Source organism: Prionailurus bengalensis, chromosome D1, assembly GCF_016509475.1.
Source record: "Prionailurus bengalensis isolate Pbe53 chromosome D1, Fcat_Pben_1.1_paternal_pri, whole genome shotgun sequence".
NCBI classification, from domain to species: domain Eukaryota; kingdom Metazoa; phylum Chordata; class Mammalia; order Carnivora; family Felidae; genus Prionailurus; species Prionailurus bengalensis.
In genome coordinates, this window is record NC_057346.1 from 56810311 (window position 1) to 56836025 (window position 25715).

General features: G+C 54.9%; 1 protein-coding gene across 10 annotated transcripts in view; it reads left to right on the forward strand.

Moving 5' to 3' along the window:
- Window positions 1-25357, forward strand: part of GDPD5 (glycerophosphodiester phosphodiesterase domain containing 5) — an 88293-nt gene extending 62936 nt beyond the window's left edge. For 5 of the 10 annotated variants that reach the window (XM_043580212.1, XM_043580211.1, XM_043580213.1 and 2 more), the window contains 14 exons: window positions 1293-1386; window positions 2038-2097; window positions 9148-9246; window positions 9535-9628; window positions 9997-10142; window positions 13977-14059; window positions 15224-15374; window positions 15933-16151; window positions 16722-16879; window positions 17130-17277; window positions 18706-18788; window positions 19338-19352; window positions 21581-21693; window positions 24375-24641. In XM_043580212.1, the coding sequence (XP_043436147.1) occupies window positions 1293-1386; window positions 2038-2097; window positions 9148-9246; window positions 9535-9628; window positions 9997-10142; window positions 13977-14059; window positions 15224-15374; window positions 15933-16151; window positions 16722-16879; window positions 17130-17277; window positions 18706-18788; window positions 19338-19352; window positions 21581-21693; window positions 24375-24526 (1615 nt within the window). In that variant the 3' untranslated portion in view covers window positions 24527-24641. Of the gene's footprint in view, window positions 1-1292; window positions 1387-2037; window positions 2098-9147; window positions 9247-9534; window positions 9629-9996; window positions 10143-13976; window positions 14060-15223; window positions 15375-15932; window positions 16152-16721; window positions 16880-17129; window positions 17278-18705; window positions 18789-19337; window positions 19353-21580; window positions 21694-24374 lie in introns of all 10 variants that reach the window. The other 5 variants (XM_043580216.1, XM_043580217.1, XM_043580214.1 and 2 more) reach the window with 4 other exon arrangements.
- Window positions 25358-25715: the final 358 nt, after the last annotated feature.

A 25715-nucleotide genomic window follows, 5' to 3' on the forward strand; every position in this document is an offset into this window, starting at 1 on the left:
TTGCTGTCCAGGAGGGCTTCCTGCCAAAAGTGGGAGACGAGTGGAACTAAAACATCTTTCAGGACCAGTTCCTAAGAAGCGAGTCCCGCCCTTCTTTGAGCCTCAGTTTCTCCACCTGTAGGAGGGTGCATTCAGTGATCTTCTAAGCAGTAGATTTCTCCCTGCAATCTGAAGATGAGGGCCAGGGTGCCCCATAGTGTCCTAGTGTCCCTTCCCATCACCCCTGCCCATGCCCGAGATGGCAGTAGGCCTGAAACTGCCTGGTGCCAGCTCAGAGTCTCTGACCACCTTGAGTAAATTGCTGCCTTCTCTGAGCCTCAGTTTCCTCAGTTGTACAGGGAGGATGTGGATGGCTCAGTCTTTCTGGAGAGCAACTAAGCAGTATCTATCAGGAGCCTTAAAGTCCGTTCCCTTTGGCCCTATAATTCTATTTGTAGGAGTCTATCCTAAGAAAATAATTAATAATACAGAAAGCTATGTGCAACATTTTCTTTTTTGTGTTAATTTATAAGAGTGAATAATTAGAAACTGTTTTCATCAGTAGGAAGTTGGCTACGTGTGGTACATTAATTCAACAGACCACAGGGCTGTCAAAAAATCAAATTTCTTCAGGATTTTTACTGACCTCAGTAAATTCTTGTGTTAATAACAAGAAGAGAATTGATTACTTATCACGTGCCTTGCCTCACTTCATCCTCAGGAAACCCTGTGAAGGGCACTTTGTTATCTCCATCCTGTAGATGAGAAAACTAAGGCTAAGATAAGTCAGGTATTATGTCGTATCAACCCTAAAACCCCAAATTTTCACACTCTAGCATCGAAATTGAGACGCATGTCACAATCTATGGCATCTTAGAATCGGGGAAGCCTGTCACCTCCACAGGGTCCTGCAAGCCAGTGAGAGGCAGAGTGGGGATTTGAACCCAGTGCACCTCCCTCCAAAGCCCAAACTGAGCATATGCTAGACGTGACAGGGTCCTGGCTTTGCTGCTTTACAAATATATAAGCCTGGCAGGGAAACCCAGCAGAAGAAAAGTCTGCAAAGTCTCAGCAGCGGTTACTTCTGGGCAGTAGAATTATGGGGAATTGTTTTCTTTATGCTTCTTGGCATGCCCGGGTGTCCCCTGTGAGCCCTGGACAGGCCTGACCGGTGAGCACAGGAACCGTGACATCATTACTGACTGGTCCAAGGCCTGGTCACTGAGCCTGGCTGTGTGAGAGCTGACAGCCCGCTGTCCCAGGGGAACCTCCTGGTTCCCTGGTGCAGGTCTGACCCCTTCTCCTCCCGGCAGGTACCTCTACAACCGCATGGGCTACTGGAGTGACTGGTCTGTGCCCATCCTCATGACCACAGCTGCTGCCTTCACCTACATCGCGGGCCTCCTGGTACGTGGGGCGTCTCAGAAGGCAGGTGGCCCTGCTCCCAGGGGGTGGGAGACTTGGCTTACATGGGCCGATGGAGGACCACCCTGGCCTAAAAAGGGAAGCTGGCTTTTCCCGGGTCCTCCTAGCCTACTGCCCCTCTGGGGCTCAGCTTCCTCCAAGGTGGGAGGTCATCTTTTGCCCCATCCTGGAATGTTTTCCTCCTGACCCAGTGACGAGGGCCATCTTGCTGTTAGGGTCCACTGCAGACTGCCTCTTCCAGAAACTTCTGCCTTGGTTCTTGCTACCAATTCTCTACTCCCTCAGACTCAGGTCGATCCCCATGCTAGACTGGGAGCTCCCTGGGGACTAGGCTCAAGTCTGCTTCCGAATCCTGGGGCCCTGAACTCTCAAAACATTAACTGGGCAGCCCAAGCGCCCAGTGACCTGTGGAGGGAGAAACTGTAGAGGAGGAGGAGCCTAGCGGCCTAGAATAACTGGGGAGGAGGCCAGGCTTAGGCCGGGCTGGGCACTCCCATCGCCTACGGGGAGGGTTTGTTGACTGCTCTGACCAAGGTCCAGAGCAGCAGTGGGCAGAAGGGTGTCTGGGGAGCTAGCAGAAACCTTTGGGTCACACACGGTGCCCGACCGTCACCTCGTGGGCCCCCTCTTCAGGTCCTGGCACTATGTCACATCGCCGTGGGGCAGCAGATGAACCTACACTGGCTGCACAAGGTAAGGGCTGCCTCCCTGGGGGGTGGGGGAGGGGCAGGGAGGCCGCAGCCCCGGAGGAAGAGCTCGGACATGCCATCCTTCCTCTGCATCATGACGACAGCCGTTCCAGTGGCTAAGGGAGTGCTCACCATACACCTGGCACTGTTCTCATCGTCTAGCCTATATTAACTCATTTAACCCTCACCTGTAGCCCTGTGCGGTAGGTACTAATATCTTCCCATCTTGCAGTTGGGCAAACCGAGGTACGAAGAGGTTAGAGAACTTGCCCAGGGTCTCCCACTTAATAAGAATCTAGCTCTGTAGCTGCTGCTTGCCCAACGCAGGTCACGGCCCTGGCCCCCTCTCCTCTTCATTGGTGAGCTCATTGTAAACCTGGTGATGTTATTCCCAACTCAAAGCCCTTCCCACCTCTCTCCCCCTTGCTCCCGGGGCAATCCCAGCTCCCCCACTACAGCCCTGTATGACTTGGGTCCTGCTGGCTCCCTCCCAACTGCTGGCTTGGGACAGCCACCCTCGGCTTCTGCTGCAGGAGACATCCCAGGCCCTGCCAGCATGGCTACCTCTCCTCTCCTCTCCCTCTTCCCTCTTGCCCTCCCTTTCTCTCTCCTTTGGACTCCTTCCTTAGTTTGCTTACCCCACCTACAGGCTGCTCAGATTCCCCGAGCCCTGGCAGCCTCCCTTGCCATAGTCCTGAGCCTCTGTGCTGTCCATTTCTGCCTCGCTCCCCCACCTGGCCCACCCCAGTCTGGGAGCTCCTTGCAGGCCAGATTGGCTTTGCCCATCTCTGTGTCCCCAGTGCCCCACTCAGGGCTGGGCCCAAAGTGGAGAGGCTCCACACATTCTGAGCCTCAGCGCTCTGAGCATTTATTGCATGCATGGTGCTGAATGTATGTGGCCCACGCTTGCCCCTTCTCGAGGCCCCAGTGGGCATGGGGTGGTACAAAGCCAATCAGGAGAGCCCCTCCTTCCTGGGATGCCTGGGCCTTGGTGGGAGGCTGGGCACCTCTTTCTCCCCAGAGCCTGGCTCGGAGTGAGCATGCCGTTTAGGAAGGGACAGAAATGTCCAGAAGTAACCATGAGCCCATGAGATGGGTGAGGAGTGACAGGGGCAGTGGCTCACTTCCTGCTAGAAGGGGGACAGGGCAAATCCAGCTGGGCTGTGTGGAGTGGCAGGTGCCAGTGGGCATCTGGGGGCCTCCGAGGTCGGGTGCTGGGGGAGTCAGATCCCGGGGACTGAAGTCTGAGAGGAGTGAAGACCAGCCAGCAGCCCTCCCTGCTTCTTCCTGCTTGTCACTGTATCCTGAGGTGTCCTCTGGGCTTCTGAAGTCCCCTCTTGAAGCACTTTCTTCTCTCTGCTGGGCAGCCGACTTGAAAGAGCTGCACCAGCTGGCACCCCGGGTGGGGCTGGCACCCACCGTGGTTACCTCCTTGGGCTCGTGCCTGGTTCTCAGCAGGCCAGGTCACACTTGCTTGATCCTAGTGGAGAGGCCTCCGGAGGCACTCAGCCAGCTGGGGTTGCAGACCAGCACCCAGGGCTGCGAGGATCCGAGCCCGTCATCTGCACCAGTGCCAGCTCCTGGGTGCCAGTCCTGCCTTCCTCTCCTCTCTGTCCCCTCCCGGGAGGTCTCAGCACGAGGAAGGTCTTTCCAGGCAGAGCTGATCCATAGCTGGAGCCACGGCATCTGGAGCGAGGGAGTTCCCGGGGGCCAGGAGTATTCAAGTAGGGGCTAGAGTTCTACTATTCTGTTTCTAGGACTCTAAAGAATCCTTATTCTTTTTTGTTTTAACCAATTTTTGACCATCTACTATATGGACGTGGTTCGAAATTAAAAAGGTACTAAAAAGTAGGCAATGTCGGGGCGCCTGGGTGGCGCAGTCGGTTAAGCGTCTGACTTCAGCCAGGTCACGATCTCGCGGTCCGTGAGTTCGAGCCCCGCGTCGGGCTCTGCGCTGATGGCTCAGAGCCTGGAGCCTGTTTCCGATTCTGTGTCTCCCTCTCTCTCTGCCCCTCCCCCATTCATGCTCTGTCTCTCTCTGTCCCAAAAATAAATAAACGTTGAAAAAAAAAAAAAAAAGTAGGCAATGTTAATCTCCCTCCTATCCTTCCAGCGATATTTTAAGTTCCTGCAAATACACATCTGGTTTCTTCGTTTCCTCCTTCTCTGAACACAAGTACCGGCCTGCTACCTCTGCGCCCTGACAAAATTGGAGCTCTTTGCCCTTCAGTGCATTGAGAACATTCCCATCGCGTCCATCCCTTGCTCCTGCCCTGCTGTCTCATCCCTGGTTCCCGAGGCTGGTGGGCCCGCCCGATGTCCCAGTGCACATGGCACAATGCGGCAGCGCCCCGGGCGGGGAGGTGCGAGGTAAAGAGCACCCACTTTCACTGGCTCCTGCCAAACTGCCTCCTTGCCACGGCCCACCAACCCATGCCTGTGTGCTTAGAGAGCACGCTCGCCATCAAGTGTTCACAGATTTCTTGACTTTGGCCAACGTGATGGGTGAGGATGAGCCTCGGTGTAGCTTTAATCCGCATTTCCCCTGTGATGACTTAGACTCAGCATCTTCCCCAAGCTTGAGTCATTTGCGTTTCCTTTTTCATAAACTGGCTCTTCGTCTCTTTTGCCCTTTTTGCTGTGGGATGTGCTTTTTGCGTAGCAGTTTGTAGGAGCTCTTTCTAGATTCAGAAAACCCTTTGGCCAGTGAACTGCAGACGATTCTTCCTAATTCATCTTTCGATTGGGCTTGTGTTTTTGCCAGAGGAATTTTTTTATTTTTCCGGATGTGAATCTGTCTTCTCTTTTATGTCTCCTGGATTTTGTGTCCGACTTAGGAAAGTCTTTCCCTAGGGACAGCTGGGTGGCTCAGTCGGTTAAGCATCTGACTCTTTTTTTTTTTTTAATTTTTTTTTTCAACATTTATTTATTTTTGGGACAGAGAGAGAGCATGAACGAGGGAGGGGCAGAGAGAGAGGGAGACACAGAATCGGAAACAGGCTCCAGGCTCTGAGCCATCAGCCCAGAGCCCGACGCGGGGCTCGAACTCACGGACCATGAGATCGTGACCTGGCTGAAGTCGGACGCTTAACCGACTGCGCCACCCAGGCGCCCCGCGTCTGACTCTTGATTTCAGTTCGGGTCATGATCTCTCTCTCTCTCTCTCTCTGTGAGATCTCTGAGATCTCTTTCTCTCTGAGAGCCCTGCATCGGACTCTGCACTCACAGTGCAGAAACTGCTTGAGATTCTCTGTCTCTCTCTCTCTCTCCTCTGTCTGCCCATCTCCCTCTGTCTCTCTCTCTCCCCTGCCCTCTCAAAATTAAATAAACTTTAAAAAAAAAAAAGAAGAAAGAAAGAAAAGTCTTTCCCACTCCAAGATGATAAAAAAAAATGTCTCTGTTGGTATCATTTGGTGATTATAGGTTTCTGGGTTCCTAATTTTTTTTTTTTTAACATTTATTTGTTTTATCTTTTTGGAAGTTTATTTGGGAGGATAGTGTGATCTTTGTTCTTTTTTAGATGGCTTCCCAGGTCCCTACTCTCTGTTCAGTAATCCATTCTCCCCCTCTAATTTAAGATGCCACTTTTAGGGTAGACTAGTTTTTTTTTGTTTTGTTTTGTTTTTTTAAATGTATTTAGATCTGTTCCTGGTTGTTGTTGTTGTTGTTGTTTTTATTTACTTTCACTTACCTCTCTGGTCTCATGCCTATATAATACTGCTTCAAGAACTATAATTTTAGATTATGTTTTAATCATGATCTTTATTTTGAGAGTCTCTGGTTCCCTAGGGTCATGGGTAAGGGTGGGCTGCAGAACAGAGGGGCCCAGGACAATGTGGGGGGGGGGGGTGCTTGGGACAGGCAGGGTAGCGTGAGCAGATCTGGGTGTCTACTTGGGGACCTTCCCCATCCACCCTAGTCCTCCCAAAGGTCCTGTTTCCTAGAAACAGGAGACAAGTCCAGAGGCCCAGAAGATGAGAAGTGTGGGGCTTTCCAGTAAACAGGAGGTTGTTTGCCCGAGATGTCCCCTTCCTGCCCCACCCACCCACAACGCCAGAATCCACCCAGACACCACTGCTGTGAGGGGCTCTCACCACAGCCCCCACCTCCCCAGGCTGCCCCCCACCAGTCCCGGCACTGATCACACCCCACGGCCACCGTCTGCGACCTTGCCTGACTCCCCTGCCAGAGTGGCGGCAGTCCCCAGCCCAGGGCCTGCGTGGAGGATGTGTCTGCCAGTGACCCAACCTGAGGCCCAGGGAAGAGGACTGGGCGCCACAGTTATGCAGCAGTACTGACTGAGCTGGGGCAGGGCCTGTGCATCTGCCCCGCCCCGGCCCCATTGGTGCTGTGTACCATCTGACCACGTTCCCTTCATCAGCGCTCCCCGTGAATTTAGACTCCCCCCAAACGACCGGCGCAGGCTCCCCAGTTCTTCCCAGCTGTCTAGCCTCTCCCCCTCCAGCTGCAGCGTATGTAGGAAGGCACATCCACGCCGGGCCCCGCTCATCACGATAGCCGATGGCTGTAGCCATCCTGTAGTGGGCGCTTACTCTGTGTGTCAGACACTTTCCACAGTGTTTCAGTCACTCCTGGTAATCATCTTGGTCATTGGATATTATGCCCACGTTTTCAAATCACACCACTAACATTTAGTAAGCATTTACTATTTGGGTACCAACCCTGTGCTTAGCACGCCATTGCTCTCTCTCCCTCATCCCCAAACCCCTGGCTGGTGGGCACTCATCCCCCCCATTGCACCCCCCAGGAAACATGCTTCCGGAGGTTAGCCTCTCCCATTAGGCCGAGGGGCTGGGATCTGACTGAAGGGTGTGGCTCGTGCAGCCCCGAGCCCTGGCCCATCACCTGCCATCATTTGGATCGTAGAACCCAGATTCCAGCCGCCCCCAGGAGGCCAACCTGCTGCCCCCTCTGCCAGGCTGGCTTCCAGCTCCTCCTGGACGCCAGCATGCAGGCGAGGCTCGCTGCACGGAGGTGCCTCCTGTGTCCTCAGTCCCTTCCACTGTCCCCTCAAGCCACCATCCCACCTGCACAGAAGACCAAAGACCACTTTCAGAGGAGGACAGTGGGCCATCTCTGGGCCTTCTGGGTGGGCTTTATCCTTTCCGGTCCGATATGAGGAACGATGGTTCCCAGCATTGCTGGGGATCAGTGCTGGTAATGTGTCTTAAGGATACAGCGTGGGGTGGGGGTGGGGTCCCACAGACACTGAACACTGCGGTAATGCTGCCGAGCATAATGGTTGCCACGACAGCAGCTGCAAAGCTCAGAATAAAAATTTTAATTGCATTAGGATTGTGGGAAATCAGTTTTATTGCAAGTACTTCCCCTAGCAGTTAAATGCAATAAGACTGTCAGGAACAACCCTTCAGAGACATTTGCTGTGCCCGGGACCTGTCTGCAGAGGGCAGCAGGGGGCAGGGAGCCTGTGTGTTGAGGAGGATTCTCGGGGACCCTCAGGACACTCCTTGGCCCCCCTCTACTGCAGCGTGACTTCCCAGAAAGAGCATGACCTCTGGGACAGACCATGGAGTTTGCTTCAGTATCTGCCCCCTCAGAGCTACGTGGCAAGCCGGCCTTATGCTGAGCTGTTTCCCTATGTGTGATATCAAGGTGATAATGACCTCACCTGGGACCTTACAAGAGTAAACGTGAGGAAAACAGGATGTCCCTGCCCCAGGCACACAGGCCCTCCCTCCTCTGTGTCCCTGCGTTTCTCCCCGTTCTCGTGCCCCGTCCCCCCCCCCCCCCCCACCCCAGGCCAGTACGTTACAGTCCATAAAGGCCCCTACCCATCTCCGCCTTATTACTGTTTCTTATTGGAACATTCGTTTCGGGCTGATGGGCCAAATGACAAAGCTCCAAAGGGAAACTTAATCCCAGGCCAGAATGAATCTTCTCTGCCTGGCAGGGAGGGAAGATGGAGCAGCCAGTGTCTGCCCTCACCATCCTATCTTGTTCAGTTCCATTTGGGAGGGCTCTCACAACACAGCCGCCTCCGCCTCCGGGAAAGGCACAGCAGGAAGGGAAGGGGGGCAGTGGGGAAACAGCTTGCAGCGGCAGTAGGAAGTCAGTGAAGGCAGGGGACGGTGGCCTTGACTTGGCCCATTATGGAGAGGGGCGTGGGGGCTTTGGGGTAGGGATGTGACCTGAGCCTTAAGTTGCCAGGCTTGGCGGTGAGCGGAAGGTGGCTGGAATGAGCACCGAGCAGGGGGGTAGAGGGTGGGGCTGGGGGCTGAGTAGCCAGAAACCAGGCTTCAGGCTCCACTTAGTCTGGGGAGCATCTTGTGCTGCGTGAGAGGTTTCAGATCCCAACTGTCCCCAAAGCTCTCTGTCCCTTGAAGCTTCCATCTTGTCTGCCCTCCAACGTGTGCTCCTTGCTTCCTCTAGGAGTCAGCCGAGAGGGCAGCCCCCGTAAACACAGTAGAAGCTGGAAGCTCAGAGGCAGGAGCGGGGAGCCCCGGCTGTGGGGCCAGTGGGCCAGAGCTCTGCCTCACTTCCGCCCGCTCCAGCCTGAGGGGGTACCGGCTCCTGTAGGGGACCCGGCTCCCCAGCCTCCTGCCCCTGCGGCCTAGATAAGTCACCCTTCACCTCAAGGGCTGCTGGCAGGGCTAAGTGAGGCCTTTGACATGACTGGCTGGGCCCACGAGAGGCCCCCACGGGCCAAGAGTCTTCCCACCTCACACCCTCAGTGGGGCTGAACCTTGGGCTGCGCCTACGCCTCCCCCCAGCTTCCTCCCACCGTCTCTCCTCCTCAGCCTCCCTTCTGTTCTCTGGAGGTCCCCCGGCCTCCTCCTGCCTCTGTCTCTCACTGTCATTTCTGGCTAGCCATCTCTGGCTTTCTCCGTTGTGCCTGGCTCTCTTCTGCTTCCCCCCTTCCCTGCTTTGTTGGTCTCTCTCGCACTCTCTGTTTCTCCCCGTGCCTCTTCCGCAGTCTCTGCTTCCCTGCCCCTCTCTCGGACACACTGGGGATGCTCGGGCTGTCCAGACACACCTGCTCTGACCTCCTGTCTGGTGACTCTTCCCCTTCCAGATGGGGCTGGTGGTCATCCTGGTGTCCACGGTGGTGGCCATGTCGGCCGTGGCCCAGCTGTGGGAGGACGAGTGGGAGGTGCTGCTGATCTCCCTGCAGGTGAGGGGGTGAGGGAGGGCTGGGCAGCCACTTCCCCAGAACCTTCAACACAAGGCAGTGCCTTTTCATCACTCACATCTCTCCAGACGAAGGCCCAGAGGGGGCAGGGAGGGGTCTAGATCACAGAGCAAGTCAGAACAGGGAGGGTGCTACACCTTGGGGTTTCTGCAGAGATAAGAGTTGCCCACCCCACGGACACAGATAGGCTGGCTGTCAGGGTGTTGGTGACCAGAGGGTCTAGGCATGGCTGGGAGCTCATGGTTCCTCTTGCCCCTTCCCGCACACAAGGGCACAGCGCCATTCCTGCATGTGGGGGCCCTGGCTGCCATCACCGCGCTCTCCTGGATTGTGGCAGGACAGTTCGCCCGTGCAGAGCGGTCCTGTAAGTATGACTGCCTCCCAAGTACCAAAACCAGCTTGTCCTGTCCCCACCTGGACATCACCTAGGTGGCCACTCTCAGCATGGAGGTCCTGGTTCGGAGTGGCCCACAGGGTCCACTGAGGGTCGCAGCCTCGGTCAGCCTTGCACGTTTCCTCCTCTGTGTGTCTGTGTGTGTTAGAAGTCCAGCTCGCCTTCCTAGCCAGATGGGGGCTGGCCATGGTGTAGGGTCCCCTCAAAGCATTGGGTCCTGACAGGTAGAGGGAAGAGGGGCCCCCACCCCAACCCCAGCCTGCTCAGGATTCATGGGTGGGCCCTGTGGAAAGCCAAACAGCTCACCAGGTAGCCTGACTCACGGCCGATGTCTGCAGCCTCCCAGGTGGCCATTCTCTGTATCTTCTTTGCCATGGTATTTGCCTTCTACCTGGCCCCTCTCACCATCTCATCTCCCTGCATCATGGAGAAAAAGGACCTGGGCCCCAAGCCTGCCCTCATTGGCCACCGTGGGGCTCCTATGGTGAGTACCACCTGAGGGTCCTAACGGAGCAGAGAGGGGGGTGGGAAGGAGACAGGCCAAGACCTATCTCTTTGTAGGGAAGATATAATATGTGTAACATGGTAATAGCAGGAATCTTTAGCCCTTTTGGGGGGCATATGGGAAGGGTTGGTGAAAAAGCTGGGGAGCTCAGATGGGACTGAATCCTGAAGAGTCCTGAAGGCATCTCGCTAAAAAGATTTAAGTTTTTATCCTGAGGGCCCTGGAAAGATACAGGCAGGCTAGGTTGTGGGTTGGGAAGGCCCAGGAGAGAGGGGGAGCTGGGTGTGGGGAGGACAGCCGGTCCCCGGGTTGCAGGAGAACCTCTGGGCTGTGGGGTGCAGAAGGGAACAGGTACAACTCAGAGCCCACTGCTAGAGGGAAGGTACTTGAAGAGGGTTGAATTAGAGACAGAAGGGAGTCAAAGTCAGAGCCCTGTGACCCAGCAGTAGTTTAGAGGGTGGCTCCAGAGCCATGCTTCCTCAGCCCTTTGGCAGCTGTGGGAGCCTGGACCAATCCATGTCTGCTCTGTGCCGGTTTCTTCATCTTGTGTCTTGGGATAACAAGAGTGCCTGCACGGTGGGCCATGTGAAGTACCCAGCTATGAGCCTAGCACACAGAGAGTGAGAGAGAGATATTCCTGGCTTCTGGGGCAGGCTGTCTCCCTTCTCTGGACCAGGGGGTTCTCCTGCACCAACACCTTGATTTTGTGGTTCTTAACAGAGGCAGTATCTATTATCACCACCAGGAGGCGCTTGGGGCCTGCGTGAGAGTTTCTTTTTTTTTTCTTTTTTTTTTTTTTTTTTTTGCAGTGATTGAGAGTTCCATGTATCATTGAATTTCAGGGCAGTCAAGGCAGCCTCACAAAGTAACTTTTAAAAGGAGGTGTCAAGTCTGGTGGCGCTGTGAATCACCCTTAGGTTTTTCCCCACTTCCTGTGTTGAGTGTTACTGTGCCCGTTTTGTAGGTGAGATTCAGATACCTGTGCCTGAACCAGCCCCTGGTACCCTCCCAACACACCCTTCGCTGGTCCCAGTACCTCCAGGAGGCAAACAGCTGGAAAGACCATGGCTCTGGAGCCAGAGGGATCTGGATTTGGGGTCCAGTTTTGTCCCATATTGCCTGTGTGTCTCGGGGGATCACCAGTCCCCTCTGAGCCTCATGCTGCTGACCATCGTGAGGATAATTTAGAAGCATAGCCTTTGCAGGTGGGCAGGGCCCAAGGTTACAGCACCTCTTCCATCCATGACCCAGATTACCCACCCACCTGCTCTGGAGGCCAGGGAACAAGTAGGTCTGCCGAGGGGGGTGGGCACTCAGCCAAGGGGAAGGAACCAGGTGGCCCCAGCATGGATCATTTTTTTAGTAGGAAAAAGTAACATTCACAAAAGTGGCAAGAATTGTATAAGGAATCATACAATGAAGAATAATATAAGGAATCCAAGACCACCTTCAATATTTATCAATGTTCTTGCCATCCTTTGTTTCATCTGTCTCCCTACTTTTTCTTTTCTGATGTAAAATTTTAAAACAAATCCCAAACATCCTATCATTTTGCCCATATATACTTCATATATATGTATCTCTAATACATAAGGACTTTTTTCTTTTAAACATAGCCAAAACTACAATGCTGCTGTCACACCCAACAAAATAATAATTCTTTAATATTATCTAATACTGAATCCATGTTCAGTTTTCCTTTGTTGTCTCAAAAATACCTTTTTACAGTTGTTAAAAATCAGGATCCACACGGAGAACACGTAGTGCATCTGGTTGACATGTCTTCCAAGTATCTCTTAGTATAGAACAGTCCCCCTCCCTTTTTCCCAGATGCTGTTTATTTGTCAAAGAAACGGAGTCATTTGTCCTGTAGAATTTCCCACGTTGTGCATCTGGCTGATTGCATCCTCTTGGTGGTTTTTGAGGGGCTAGCACGAGTGTCTGACACGGCTCCATGTGTCACTGTGCATGCACATGTATCGGTGTCTACACCTGTGTGTATCATTGGGTCTGGATCCACACATCTGTGTGTGATAAGCCCAAGTGCACATTGCTGTCTTGGTGTGTCCGTGTGCCCTTGGGTGTATGGTTCCTCTGTGGGTGCAGCTGGATGTGTGTATGTGTGTGTTCTTTAATATTTGGTCAGACTAACTCCAAAGTCGGGACTTTTAACCACAGTGGCCTGCCCACCTGAGTTTGTGACAGCCACCCCTCACATACACACTTGAGAAAAGAACCCCACTTGGGCTCAGGCATGAGACTGGTAGGGATTAAGAATTCACCCTGAAATCCCACATGTTTCTTAGACCCCTCCTGGAGTCCCAAGGCTGGCCAAGGAGGGCTAGGTTTCCATGCCTCCCTCTCCCAGAGGCGGAGGCGAGCACCTATCCCCAGGAGACCTGACTAAAAAGCCTCTGGAGAAGAGACTCTGCCCTTCCCAGTCACTTCCTCTGTTCCCCAAGGGTCTTTGTAGACCCCGCTGTGCTCCTTTGTGTTCTTCGCATAGTCAACCTTCTGCAGCCTCAGCCCCCAGAAGAGCAATGGCACCTCTTGTGAGAGGCCTGGCCGCAGGACGTTTAGAGGCGAGCTGGGCAGGAACTCCACCGAGTCCATGCCTGTCTCTAGATGCCTCTGTGGCCTTGTTCTGCCTCTCGGTGGGGCCACAAACAGCCCACCTGACTGGGAGAAGGTAGCCACGTCCCCCAAAGCTGTTCTGCCCCAAGAAAAGTGGAAGAAAGGAACTCAGTTATAGAGACTGCTGATGCCCTTATTTCATCTGTCAGCTTGATAACACTAGCCTATTTTATAGCTAAAGAAACCTTAAGGTGCAGAAGGTGAGTGACTGGGAAGTCGAATTGCTCCTTCTCAGTCCCCACAGCCCTTGCCGTGCCAGGCTGCCTCCCAGGGGAGGGTAATGTGTTACATGTTGGAGCAGCATGGCCAGAGGGCATGTGTCTTGTGGGAAGTGAGATCAGTCGCGGGAACCCCTTCCACCCCACTCCTTCACTGCCAGGAGTCCTCACTCCCCTCCCTGTTCCAGCCCGCACTGCACTGGGTCCTAGCTCACTCCTTGATATGGTGGTGACCCCCAGTGGCAACAAAGGGTATGACAGGGTCTTCAGGCAAGACAGAACTAGGGAGGGAGACTTCAAACTCCAACTCTCCCAACTGGAAAGACCCTCAGAGAACAGTGAATATATACCCCAAGGGGAAAATGGGGAAACTGAGGTTCATAGGAGAAAGAGATGCACCAGCGGTTACAAAGTTACTTTATGGCAGGGCCAGGGCTAGAACCAGATCTTCTGATGTGTATGCTATAGGATTAATAGTCATTTATTAAGCATTTATTGTACGTCAGGCAGCATGGTTGGGGGCTTTTAATCCATGTAACAGCCTGGGGGATGGCCTTGTCATGGCTGGAAACGGTGCCATCCTGTGTCCCCTCCCGTCTCCCTCTGGGATCTCCACCCAGACTCCGGGTATAATTGGGAGGAAACATGGCTTGCACCCCAGCCCAAGACTGTGACGAGACAGAGGACTGTATAAAAACCCTCACACCCCCATATATACATCAACACTAACCACCTTGCCTCCTCCCCACCCCACCCCCAAAAAAACCTGTGAGGCAGGCATGATTTCACAGATGAAGAGACCGAGCCTCTGAGAAGCTGCATGGGTGTCCAGGGTCCCACAGCTACTGCTTGGAGGAGTTGGAATTAGAACCAGACTTACTCCAGCCTCCCAACATGGAAGGTTCTAGATTGGCTGGGGAGGTGTACATCAGCTAAATCTCGGCTCTCCCTTCCTGCCCAGCTGGCCCCAGAGCACACACTGATGTCCTTCCGGAAGGCCCTGGAGCAGAAGCTGTATGGGCTACAGGCTGATGTCACCATCAGGTAGGTGTGGGGGTCAAGAGGACCACAAGGCCTCTCATCCCTGCCGCATCCGGGACCCTGCTGGAGAAACCTCGGGTCCCAGAGCCTCAGAGATGGGGCTTGGGGCTTGGATGATCTGCCACAGGGCTGACACCCTGTTTGTGCCTAATGCCAGGATATAAAATAGGGAAATAAACACATGCTCTTGGTTCAAGCAGGGGTGAGTGTTTGGGACCTGGAGTCCTGCCACAGATCTACTTGAAGGAAAGACTAGATCTGTGTGGCTCAGCAAGATGGCTCAAACACCACTGGGTGGAATGAGCACACTGCAGAGTGATATATTCACTGTGATGTCAATTATATTTAGAAGACGCAGAAAATGATTTGTACGTTTTCAACGTGTAGATTTTAAAAGTATGTCTTAACATGAAAGGTCAAGAAGAACTCATACCAATTTCACAACAGATTATCTCTGAGAGGGGAAGGAGGCGGGGCTGCCATGTTTAGCTACACAGGTTGTGTAGTGAACAAGATACCACATACGTGAGGGGCTAAGCATAGATATCACTGTTAGATAACCCACTGGTCCCAGTGTAGATACCACAGAATTGTGTGTGTATCGAAAATTTCTAGCAGACGGAGGTAAAATGCCTTGAGGCAGGGGGGCACAGGTGCTTTTTACTATTTCACACTATGACATCATATGTGGTATCGGCAGCCCCAAACGGGTAGACTAGGATGGTGGGAAGGGGGAATTTGTCAAAGGGGCCTGCATTTGTACTGTTCTAGTATGGCATCACATGGCCCGGGTTCTAAGTAAGGTTATACCATTTACTGGCTAATGGGTCTTGAGCTAGGTACTTCCCTCTCAGCCTCAGTTTCCCCATTATCAAACGAGGCAGCACTATCTGCTAGGGCTGCTGAAAAAATAGACCCAGCCCTCCATCCTCAGCAGTCCCTAACCCCGTCTGACCCTCACAGAGAGCCAGAAGGAGTCATCTGTGAGTCCGCTGCCCTCCCGGTGCAGACAGGGAACCTGAGGTCCACAGAGGCAAAACCTGCCTGGATGTCATGGGGGTTGTATAAGTGGATGGGAAGGAGCCTACGTGTGTTGGTGGGGGGATGACTGGTGGGCAGGTGAGGGACCTGGGTGGACAGTGACTTGGGGACCCCACCTTCCCATAGCCTGGATGGCGTGCCCTTCCTCATGCATGACACCACCCTGCGGCGCACCACCAACGTGGAGGAGGAGTTTCCGGAGCTCGCCCGCAGGCCCGCCTCCATGCTGAACTGGACCATCCTGCAGAGGCTCAATGCCGGCCAGTGGTTTCTGAAGGTCTGGCTGTACCTGTCCCAGTCCTAGGCATGGAAAGCACAGGCGGGGACCCCATGGAGTGAGAGGGCCGGGAGTGGTCATCAGCTCAGATGACCCCTAGTCCCCTAGCATCAATGACTCACAGCCAGGTTGGTTAGTGGCCTGCTTCGGCTCCAGCCACTGAAGTCCAGATCTCATGGTTGTCACTGCTTCTTCTGGTTCTGTCTCCCACATCAGAAAAAGTTGGCGGTGATGATAAGAGTTAACAGGTAAAACTATTAACTCTGTCAAACTCTAGAGGGAAATTGGTTCTCTGGTGTGAAATGCTACTAAAGGATAAATGTGCTGGGGTCTGGGATAAGTTCCAAGCAGGTGATTCTTTCAGGAAAACAGGTGTGGCCCAGAAAAGTTAGGGTTGGGGTCTTCTAAAAGCCCCACAGGGCCACAGTTATCAATTTACCTGACCCACACACCAGCAGACACTGGAAGCTCAGGGGTCTCCGTGCTTAGTGGCCAAGAAGGCACACGGAGGCCCCAAAGGGCTGGCGAGGCAGCCATGTGTGTTCCTATCTCTGCCAGACGGATCCCTTCTGGACGGCCAGCTCTCTGTCACCCTCCGACCACAGGGAGGCCCAGAACCAGTCCATCTGCAGCTTAGCAGAGCTCCTGGAGCTGGCCAAGGGCAATGCCACGCTGCTGCTCAACCTGCGTGACCCACCACGGGAGCACCCCTACCGTGGCAGCTTCCTCAATGTCACGCTGGAGGCCTTGCTGCGCTCTGGGTTCCCCCAGCACCAGGTGAGGCCCTGCTCAGCAGCCCTGCCCTGCCCCCCTGGAAACCCAGGCCTGGCTGGAGCAGGACTCCAGCGCAACTTCACTGTGCCTCCTGTCCAGACCTCAGTTTCCACATTTGTAGAATGGGGGTAACATGCCCCTTGCCTTCCTGACAGGGTAGTCGTGGAGACAAGAGGGAAACAAGAAAGTCCTTTAAAATGTACAAAGGGCAGGAGCAGGTTCTCTGGGACACTGCTATTTCCACGAAGCACTGCCCGCATCCTTGTGCTGTAATACTTGGGGGTCAGAGGAATTCGAAACGAATTTATGGCAGCACACTAAACTGGTGGCATCCTATAGAGTGACTGACGCTTGGGTTATCAGTCTTGTCATGACAGGGGTCTACAGGGGAAGCTCCCTGAGTTGTTGCCAGAGCAATTGCACAGCCTTGGCTGGGACCAGGTTGACCCCTGTAGATAATGATTACACATAAGCTCCACTGTGTGCCAAGTCCCAGCTCTCTGAAACCTTCCAGGGGCTTCAGGCTTCTTTAACAGAAGAGAAAGCCGAGGCTGCCCCCTCTCCTGCCTGCAGGTCATGTGGCTGCCTAACAGGCAGAGGCCCTTCGTGCGGAAGGTGGCTCCTGGCTTCCAGCAGACATCAGGTTCCAAGGAGGCGGCCGCCAGCCTGCGGAGAGGCCACATCCAGAGGCTGAACCTGCGCTACACTCAGGTGTCCCGCCAGGAGCTCAGGTGCCTGCCCCAGCTCACCAGGGGGAGGCTGGATGCACAGAGTTCCTGGTTCAAAGAGTGGAGGTGGAGAGAATCAGGCAGATCCAGGTTTTGTCTGAGTTTGGTCCTCTGGGAGTGGAGATTCCTTTCTCCAGGGCCAGTTGTGGGTGTTCCTTTCTCCAGAGCCAGGAGGTTTGTGAAGGGGGCATGCTTTACAGGCCCGGAGGGCCCAGTCTGAGGGCTGACCACCCTCCGTCCCCCTGCCCCACAGGGACTATGCGTCCTGGAACTTGAGTGTGAACCTCTACACGGTCAATGCACCGTGGCTCTTCTCTTTGCTGTGGTGTGCAGGAGTCCCATCTGTCACCTCCGACAACTCCCATACCCTGTCCCAGGTGCCTTCCCCTCTCTGGATCATGGTAAGTTGGGAAATTGTTGGGGGGTGTGTGCAGGAGGGCACCTGGGGGTGTAGAGGGAGCCTGTGATACAGGGTGGGGGGTAGGCTCGATGCTCAGGGCTCTCTGGTGAGGTCTCAAGGGTGGGGGCAGCACATGGTGGGGGGTATAGGCTTGAGGCAAGAGGAAGATCTTCATGGCCTCTAGAGTCTGCACTAAGGTGCTGGGGGGTGGGAAGAACCTGGGCCCAACCCACAGGGAGAAAAACATCATTTAAGGGCCCCAGAGGAGTAAATTACTACTTGGGGGTTGGGTTTCAGGAGTTTGTTATATTTTGTTTTGAAGAAGGAGAAGGCATTAGAAAAAGAGGGTAACAACAGGACAAAGATAGGGAACATTTAAAAGCTGCTCTGAGAATACACCAAATAAAACCAGTTTTCAACTGGTTGATTGGGTCCCTATAGACTGGCCTGGGCTCCCATCCCAGCTCTGTCACTGGGGGAGCCCCCCACTCCTATGCTCCCCCTGGCTCCCCACTGCCATCTCCGTGAGGACAGGACAGCCAGTCTGAGGGTCTTGTTATGGCTGAGACAGTGTCAGGGTCAAGTAACCAGAGCTAGGTTATGGATGGTTGTGTCCGTCCACCTACCAGAGGTCCTTGTAAACCTCCAGAGGCTCTGCGGGGAACCAGCAGTGCGCACACTCGGAGGTTCAGGCGACAGCAGCTGACCAGCAGCAAGAAGTGCTCCTTTGTCCAGGCCCCGTCCCTCCTCCACAGCTCACCTGACATCAAGGCCTGACTACACTGGAGGCTTTGCCCTCCCTGGCCCCCGGAGCGGGCAGGCCTTCACTCAACACCCTACAGTGACACACGTAATCTCACACCTGCACAGATGCCACACACACCCCTGCATACGTACTAGTCACACCCCCACATTCAGCTATTTGTCTTTTGTTACTCAGCTTCTGCTTGGAGCCCCCCTTAAGCACACAAACCCACCAGGCTTATTCACAAATGCCACCTCTACCCTGAACACCACACAGATCTTTTTTTTTTTTTTTTTTTGAGTGAGAAAGAGGGGAGGGGTACAAGTGAGGGGCAGAGAGAGAAGTGGGGCTCACTGAAGCGGGGTTCATGCTCACCTGATGTGGGACTCAGACTCACAAACTGTGAGATCATGACCTGAGCCGAAGTCAGATGCTTAATGACTGAGCCACCAGATACCCCACACAGATCTTTTTTATCCTATACACACACACACACACACAGGCTTACAGTGTTCAGAGCCTACTCCTACAAAATATCATCTCAAGCCCCGAAGCCCCCTCTGGATCCTCCCAGCCCATCCCTGATAGTGACGTGGGGTCCCCCTGCCCATATGGACCCTCAGTCTGGGGCCCCGGTATGGACTGGCCAGGACTGAAAACTGGCCACTGGCCATCTGTCCACAGCCCCCGGACGAGTACTGTCTCATGTGGGTCACTGCAGACCTGGTCTCCTTCAGCCTCATCATTGGCATCTTCGTGCTCCAGAAGTGAGTAGGCTTGGACGCCCTTCCACAGCCTTCCCTGCCCCACAGCAGGCGAGCCCCCACCTCAGCCAGTCAAACCTCCCCAAGTCCTGGGCCAGGAGAAGCCCTGACCAGGCAGCGTGTTCAGGGTAGGAGGAGGACTGCCCAGTGGCCTGCAGCCCGTCCTCCTCAGCCAGAGCTGAGTGGCTTCGGGAACAGGTACCCGGCTAGGAGCCCATAGCCAACCAAGCTCTGACATGATTTGCTATGTGGACTTTGGCTTGTGTCCTGACCTGTTCCCCGGGGCCTGGGTTGTCACCGGCACTCAGGTGTGCCGTGCTGGAGACCTCCTGCCTGTCAGGGTAGCAGCTGAGCTGGTGGCTGCAGTGGGGAAGTGGGGTTGGTCTGGGGGAGGGTTTAGGGCCAGGCAGGGGCCCCAAACCAGCCACAGACAACAACTGGCCGTTCTATTCCTGACTGACGTTCTCTCTCTGTCACACACCGCTCTGATCCGGCGCATGTCCCTCCTCTCTCTCCCCACCCCCCTCTCTGCTGCACTCTGGCATCTCACAGCTATCACTTGATCAGGTAATTCTGGTGTGGTCTTCCTCTCCTGTCCCTCTTTCTCCCTCTTCCTTGCCATTCCCTTCTCCAGTTCCCTCTGAAAACCTGCCGTGCACTGAGCCGGTGCCTGGGTCAGGGTCCCTCGCGGGTCACCCTCCCAGACACCTCCCCTCGCCTGAAGCCTCCTGCTGTCCCCTGCCCTCCTTCTCTCCCCCACAATCCTCCCTTCTGTCCCCATCTTGCCATGTGTGTCCCTCTGCCCTTTGTTCCTCCTCGCTGTCTCTGTGGATGGGAACCCATGCTTCCCTGCAGGTTTGCTGACCTGGCCTCTCTTAGCACCAAAGCGGCTCCCCTCGGGGGAGGGGCTGTGCCTGGCTGTCCCTCCCCTGCCACCAACTCTAGCACTCGCAGGGGCCTTCGCCACTACCCTACCAAGTTCTGTTCCCCCCTTCCCACTTTTGGCTTTGCCTCTGTTTATCTTTCTCTGTGTCTCTTACTTTGTGACTCCTGCCCCCCCACCCCCTTATACACACAGCCTCCCTGCTTTCCCCTGGGGGCACCCCACAGTGGTTGAGCTTCCTGTCCTAGATGTGCCTGGCTGCAGAGACCCTGGCCTGACACTTTCCTCCTGGGTTCGATGTTAATTCCAACAGGAGTCCTAGGTCCTGGGGTCCAAGCCCTCACCTTAGCTAAGTGCCTTGGGCCCTCCTGCTTTATACAGCCTCACTAACCAGCTTCCAGAGGACCCTCCCTGGCTGAGGGGCTGAGGGGCTGAGTGCAGCAAAGGGACATGTACCTGGTCCTTCATTTGCAGCCAGCAGACATCCGCATGTGCTGGTGCTGTGCTGGGCCTGCAGCGGGGAGCCAGGCCTTCGCTCTCGGAGCCCCGGTGTGCTGGGTGGGGACCAGCCAAGGTGGCCTAGGTGCTGGGATGGACATGTCCAGCCAGGGTCGTGTCACTGTCTTCCTGGGGGTCAGCAGAGGACTGATGGAAGAGGGGACCCTGAGGGAGAATATCATTCCCTGCGGGCCCCCTTCCTCCATTCACTTACTGAACCAATACTATGGGCACCTGCCACACAGCAGACATTGAGGTTGGTGCCAGGGACACAGTGGCAGATAAGAGACCTATCGCTGCCCTCAAGGACATGTAGGGCAGCCAGCCCAGCCAGAGCACAGGCTGCCTTACCCTCTGCTTCCTGCTTCCCCCTTGTCTGTCTGTTCTTTTCATTCACCCATCTGCCTGTCCATCTGTCTGTCCATTTCTGCTGTGCTGACCCCATCTGGAAACAACTGATTTCTCATGGAGTCCGGGCTGCCCGCACCACCCCCGCAGGGCTCAATGTCCGAGGGGTTGGGTTCTTGTTTCCAAGCTGACCCCTGCTTCTCTTGGTGGGAATGGGGGTAGGGGTTCAGTCAATCTTTCTGTCTAGTTTGCAGGACAAGTCATAAGTTCAGAGACCAGAGATTTGGGGCTGGTTCAGAGGTACTGCAATAGCAAAAACTGCTGTGGGCTAGGTACAGGAGCCCGAGTTCCCCAGCTCTTCCTGGCCCCTGCACGCCCCGTACAGCCCCACCTCTTGCCCATTGGCTTAATTTTATCCCCCACCTCATCCCTGCCTCAGCTGTCAGAGGGATTAATGCTGTATCTAGCCTGTGCCTCACCGTGAGGAAACAGGTCACTCTCTTAGGGTTGTTGGAACAGACCCGAGTCACTGACACCCTTGTCTCTGAACCTGTGAAGACAAGCTCCCCACTTGTCTTCACAGCTCCTCCCCTCACTCCCTCCCCTCTTTCACTTCCACTCCGGGGTTTCCCCACTGGCTTCACTCAGCCTGGTCCTGATGGTGGAGCTGGACGACACATCAGCCAGGACTCCCTGAGATTGGTGTGTACCCCACAGATGGCTCATCAGAGTCAGGTCTGCTAAGCTCCCCCACCCCAATTTACCCCAGAAGTCAGCGTGCAACTGCAAGCACCCGAAACAGAACTCACCAACCCCAAACAAACTATCTTCCTGGGCAAGGAGGGCTGACCTAGGGTTCGGGGGACAAGAGAGAGGCAGGAGAGCCCTGGCTGAGTCAGGGGACTCTGACGCAAGCCCTTCTCTGGGCTTCAGTTTCCCCATCTCTAGTCAGACAAGAGTCCTGCTGGCCTCTCAGGCCCAATCCGGACAGGTTCTGGAATTGGGCAGGACCCTCGCTCCAAGGAAGGGTGGGGAAGGACCTGTGCCCATGGGGCCGTCTCTGCAGGTGGCGCCTGGGTGGCATTCGGAGCTACAACCCCGAGCAGATCATGCTGAGCGCTGCGGTGCGCCGGACCAGCCGGGATGTCAGCATCATGAAGGAGAAGCTCATCTTCTCAGGTGTGCAGCCCTGCAGGTTGAGACGGGCGGTGGGCTCAGTTACCACCCCACGCATGTACTCGAGTATGTGTACACACATTCACCCACAGCACGTACAGCCAGGAACACAGCACGGACATACATGTACCCACCCAGCTTCACATACACATACAGAAACATGTACCCCTCCGCATGCTGTCATCCACTCCAAGCCCTGGGGCAGTCAGCCCCATGGGTGGTGGACAAAGGACAAAAGTGTGGGGGTGGGGGAGTCTGCTTTTAAGGCTTACCCTCCTTTGCCTGGTTTATACACCACAGATATTGATTTTTTCCCTTCTGCTTGCTGCCAGCCCATCGATGGCATTCCCAGTCTGATGGAGGAGGCAGCCGTAAGAACAAATACATAGAAACTTGGGTGTCACTAGAGCTCCAACAGGTGTGCTGAGCCAGAGTGGGGTGCAGAGAAGAGTGGTCAGAGCTCTCTGGGACAGTGAGGGTCTTGGGGCCCACTTTGCAAGGAGGTGACCTAGTGGGAATGGGAAAGATGAGTAGGAGGGGTCTGGGTTTGAGGTGAGGACTGACCAAGCAGAGGGAAGGAAGGGTATTCAGGCAGGAACAGCATATGTTCAGAGGTAGTGAGGGGGCATGGCTTACTGGGGTACCAAGAATTATCATTCCATATGGTGGGGGGGGGGGGGGGGCTCAGGTTCACTTACCCTGAGGTGGCACTGAGGGGGGCACTTGGGCCTCGAGTGTGTGGTCAGGAGCTTGGGCTTCAGTTTGAAAGCAGAGTATGGTCACAGGCAGATCTGTCCCTGTTACAGGAAGGCTGTAACAAAGCACCCCAAACTGGTGGTGTAAACAATAGAAATTTATGGTCTCGGTTCTGGAGGCCAGAAGTCCAAAATCAAGGTGTTGGCAAGGTTGATTCACTCTGAGGACTGTGGGCGAAGGATCTGGTCCAGGCCTCTCTCCTTGACTTGTAGGTGGTCATATCTGGGTTTACGTGGTTCTCCCAGTATGCATCTCTGTGTACAAATTTCATCTCTTCCTAAGGACACCAGGCATATTGGACTAGGGCCCACCTTGATGACTTCATCTTAACTAACATCTGCAACAACCTTATTTTCAAATGAAGTCACATCATGACGTACTGGGGGCTAGAACTTTCAACATACGAATTGGGGGGGCAGAGCACAATTCCACCTCTAACAAGCATGGAGGGTGAACTAGAGAGGGGGAAGGTGGAGATGAGGAAGCCAGAAATTCAGGTGAGAGATTAGGCATGGGAACACGGAGGAGAGGAGAGATTTGAGGGATATTTAGGAGCTAGATGGACTGGGGTTCAAATCCCAGCTCTGTCCCCAACTAGAGTGTGAACCAGAGCACATTGGCACCAGACCCTTCCTGTATAAAACGGACTGGCACCTCCTGCCCCTCACAGGGTGCTTGTGGGGTTAGCACCATGCGTGACCCAGCAGTGTGCTTGGTAAACACGGCCTGAATGAACGATACCCCAGAGGGGGTGACTGGTTTGGGAGCTGGTTCCTAGGATTGTGTGAACATCCATTCATTCACTCTCCCCTTTATTCATTCATTCCTTCAACAGATAATTGCCAGGCACTGTTTTAGGTGCTCAGGATTTACAGATTCTTGCCTATGGGACACTTACATTCCTCCTCCCTTGGCTCAAAAGACCGCCCTCTCCTGGGAGCCTTCTCTGAGCACCAAGGCTGGGTTGGAGGGCCTCTCCTGGTGGTTCTCAGCCCTCTAGCCACACTGGGGAGCTCCTGTAAGGGCCAAAGGCACCCGGGGTCCCCAGGCTCCTACAGCCTGGCCCAAGGAAATCAGAAGGGGCGGGCGGAGTGAATGGAGAGCCTTTAGGCCTCTAGGCCTGGAAGATTCTGCCCATGCAGGCCCCCACCTCTCCTTCAGTGCCAAAGGCCATTCATTGAGCACCTTAGGATACAGACTCTGAGGCAGCCAGCCACAGCCCTCAGGCCACCCTGCCCACTCCGGGTTGAGAGGTCCTTTCCAGAGACCCTCAACCTCACCAAGGCACCCTGAGTCCCCTCAGGGTGGGCTCAGCTCCACTCAGCAGACACTTCCTGAGCCTCTGCTCTATGTTCGGTGCTGTGCCAGGCAGTAGGGACACAGATGCACCCAGACCTCACCCCTGTGCTTGAAGTACTCCAGTTGGTGGGGGCCACAGATAGTGACAGTACAGGATGCGATGGGGCAGGGGGAAGCAGGGGCTAAGGTGGACATGAGGAGGCCCCACCCCAGCTTGGGGGGCTCAGGGGAGGCTTTTAGGGAACCATAATAACAGAGATGAGAAAAATTGAGCCATATTTTAAGAAATAAAGTACCGATGGGGAAGTCACTCCCAGGAGAGGGACCAGTGCGTGCAAAGGCCCTGAGTAAACACATGAGCACCAAGCCCAGGAGGGTGCAGATGGTTTTCTGTGGCTGGGAGGTGGAGTTCCAGGGGAGAGGTGAACGGGGTGTGGCCAGAGTGTTTGCAGAGTCCAAGGAGGGCCTTGAATACCAACCTCAATAGCAAACCTGAACCCAGTGATTTCATCAGCCTCCAAGTGCCTGAATAGGAGCTGTGTGTTGCGAGTTACCCTTCCCCCTCATCTGCCAGCCATCCTCACTGAACTCTCTTCTCCCTACTCACGTTCTGCCTCCCTCTGGCCCAGCAGAGATCAGCGATGGCATGGAGGTTTCCGATGAGCTCTCTGTATGTTCAGACAACAGCTATGACACATATGCCAACAGCGCTCCCACCCCTAAGGACAACCGAGGGAGTGGCAGCCGCACCAAGACTCTCACAGACCGGAGTGGGCGTTAGCCGAAGACCTGTTTGTCCCAGCCTGTACCTGTACGTGGAGACCAGGGGGCCCAAGAGAGCGGGCAGAAGCATGTCTGGACCTGGAGTGCTCTGGGAGCTGGCTCCACGGCCTCCTCGTTGGCTCCGGCCCCCGTCAGCCATGGCCCCCCTTGAAGGGGACTCCCCTCTCTCCTGAGGCCCAGCCAGGTCAGAACTCCAGTCTCGCAGAGGCCCCTGCTGGCCTGGGGCCCCTTCTGGGAAGTCTGGGGCCCAGGGCCTGGTCCTCCCCCGGAGGCCTTCCCTTGCATCCTGATCTGGAAGCTCTGATGGCTCGCTGCTGGGCCGTGTGGCAGTTGAGGATGTGGATGTCCACGTGTGTCCATCCTCCCTTCTATGCTGAGGTAGCCGACTTCTTCGGTGTCTCCTGCCTTGAGGGCCTGGGCTGGGCCTCTGCCCCCAGCAGCTGTTCTTCACATCAGTCTCAAAGCACAAGGAGGTTCAGCCCAAGAAGAAAGCCTGCTGTGGTGGAGACACTCCTCCCTGACCAGCCTCCTACCACCACTGGCCCTGCCTCAGGAGAGGGACTGAGCCACGTCCCCAGGAACAGCTGGAGATGGCCAGGAGAATAGGCCTAAGGCTGCTTTATCCCTCGCCCTCATGTCCAACAGACTTCTAAGGCACAGTGGCACAGAGGCCCAAGAGATCTGCAGACTGATACAACCTCAGGTTTCCACATCAGTGGCCACAGGGCATTGACCACCTAGGAAGAATGTCCTAGGCATGGCCAAGGAGGCCTATAGCAGAGCAAGCCTGACAGCCTTGGCCAATATGATTAAAGCTGCCATCCTGACACGTGCTGTCTCTGAATGGTCTGTGGGAGGACGGGGAGAGAACTTGCTGGGTTTGGGATTCAGTTTTGGCCAAAGGAGGAAGCATTTTCAGAAACGAGTAGAAGAGTGGCAGGGTACTTGGGCCCCTACCCAGTATCACCGTGACACCAGGGGTTCCTTAATAACCCTGGGGTTGGGGACCAGCATCCCCATACTGTGGTGGGGAGATGGTCTTGGAGAGATAAAGTGACCATCCAAAGCCACATAGCTTAGAATGGGCAGAGGCAGAATCCTGCCCAAGCTCTGGCCCCAGAGCCTATGCATGCGCGCCTTCCATAACCAGCCAGGAATGGCAAGGCAGATGGGGAGACCTCCTGGGT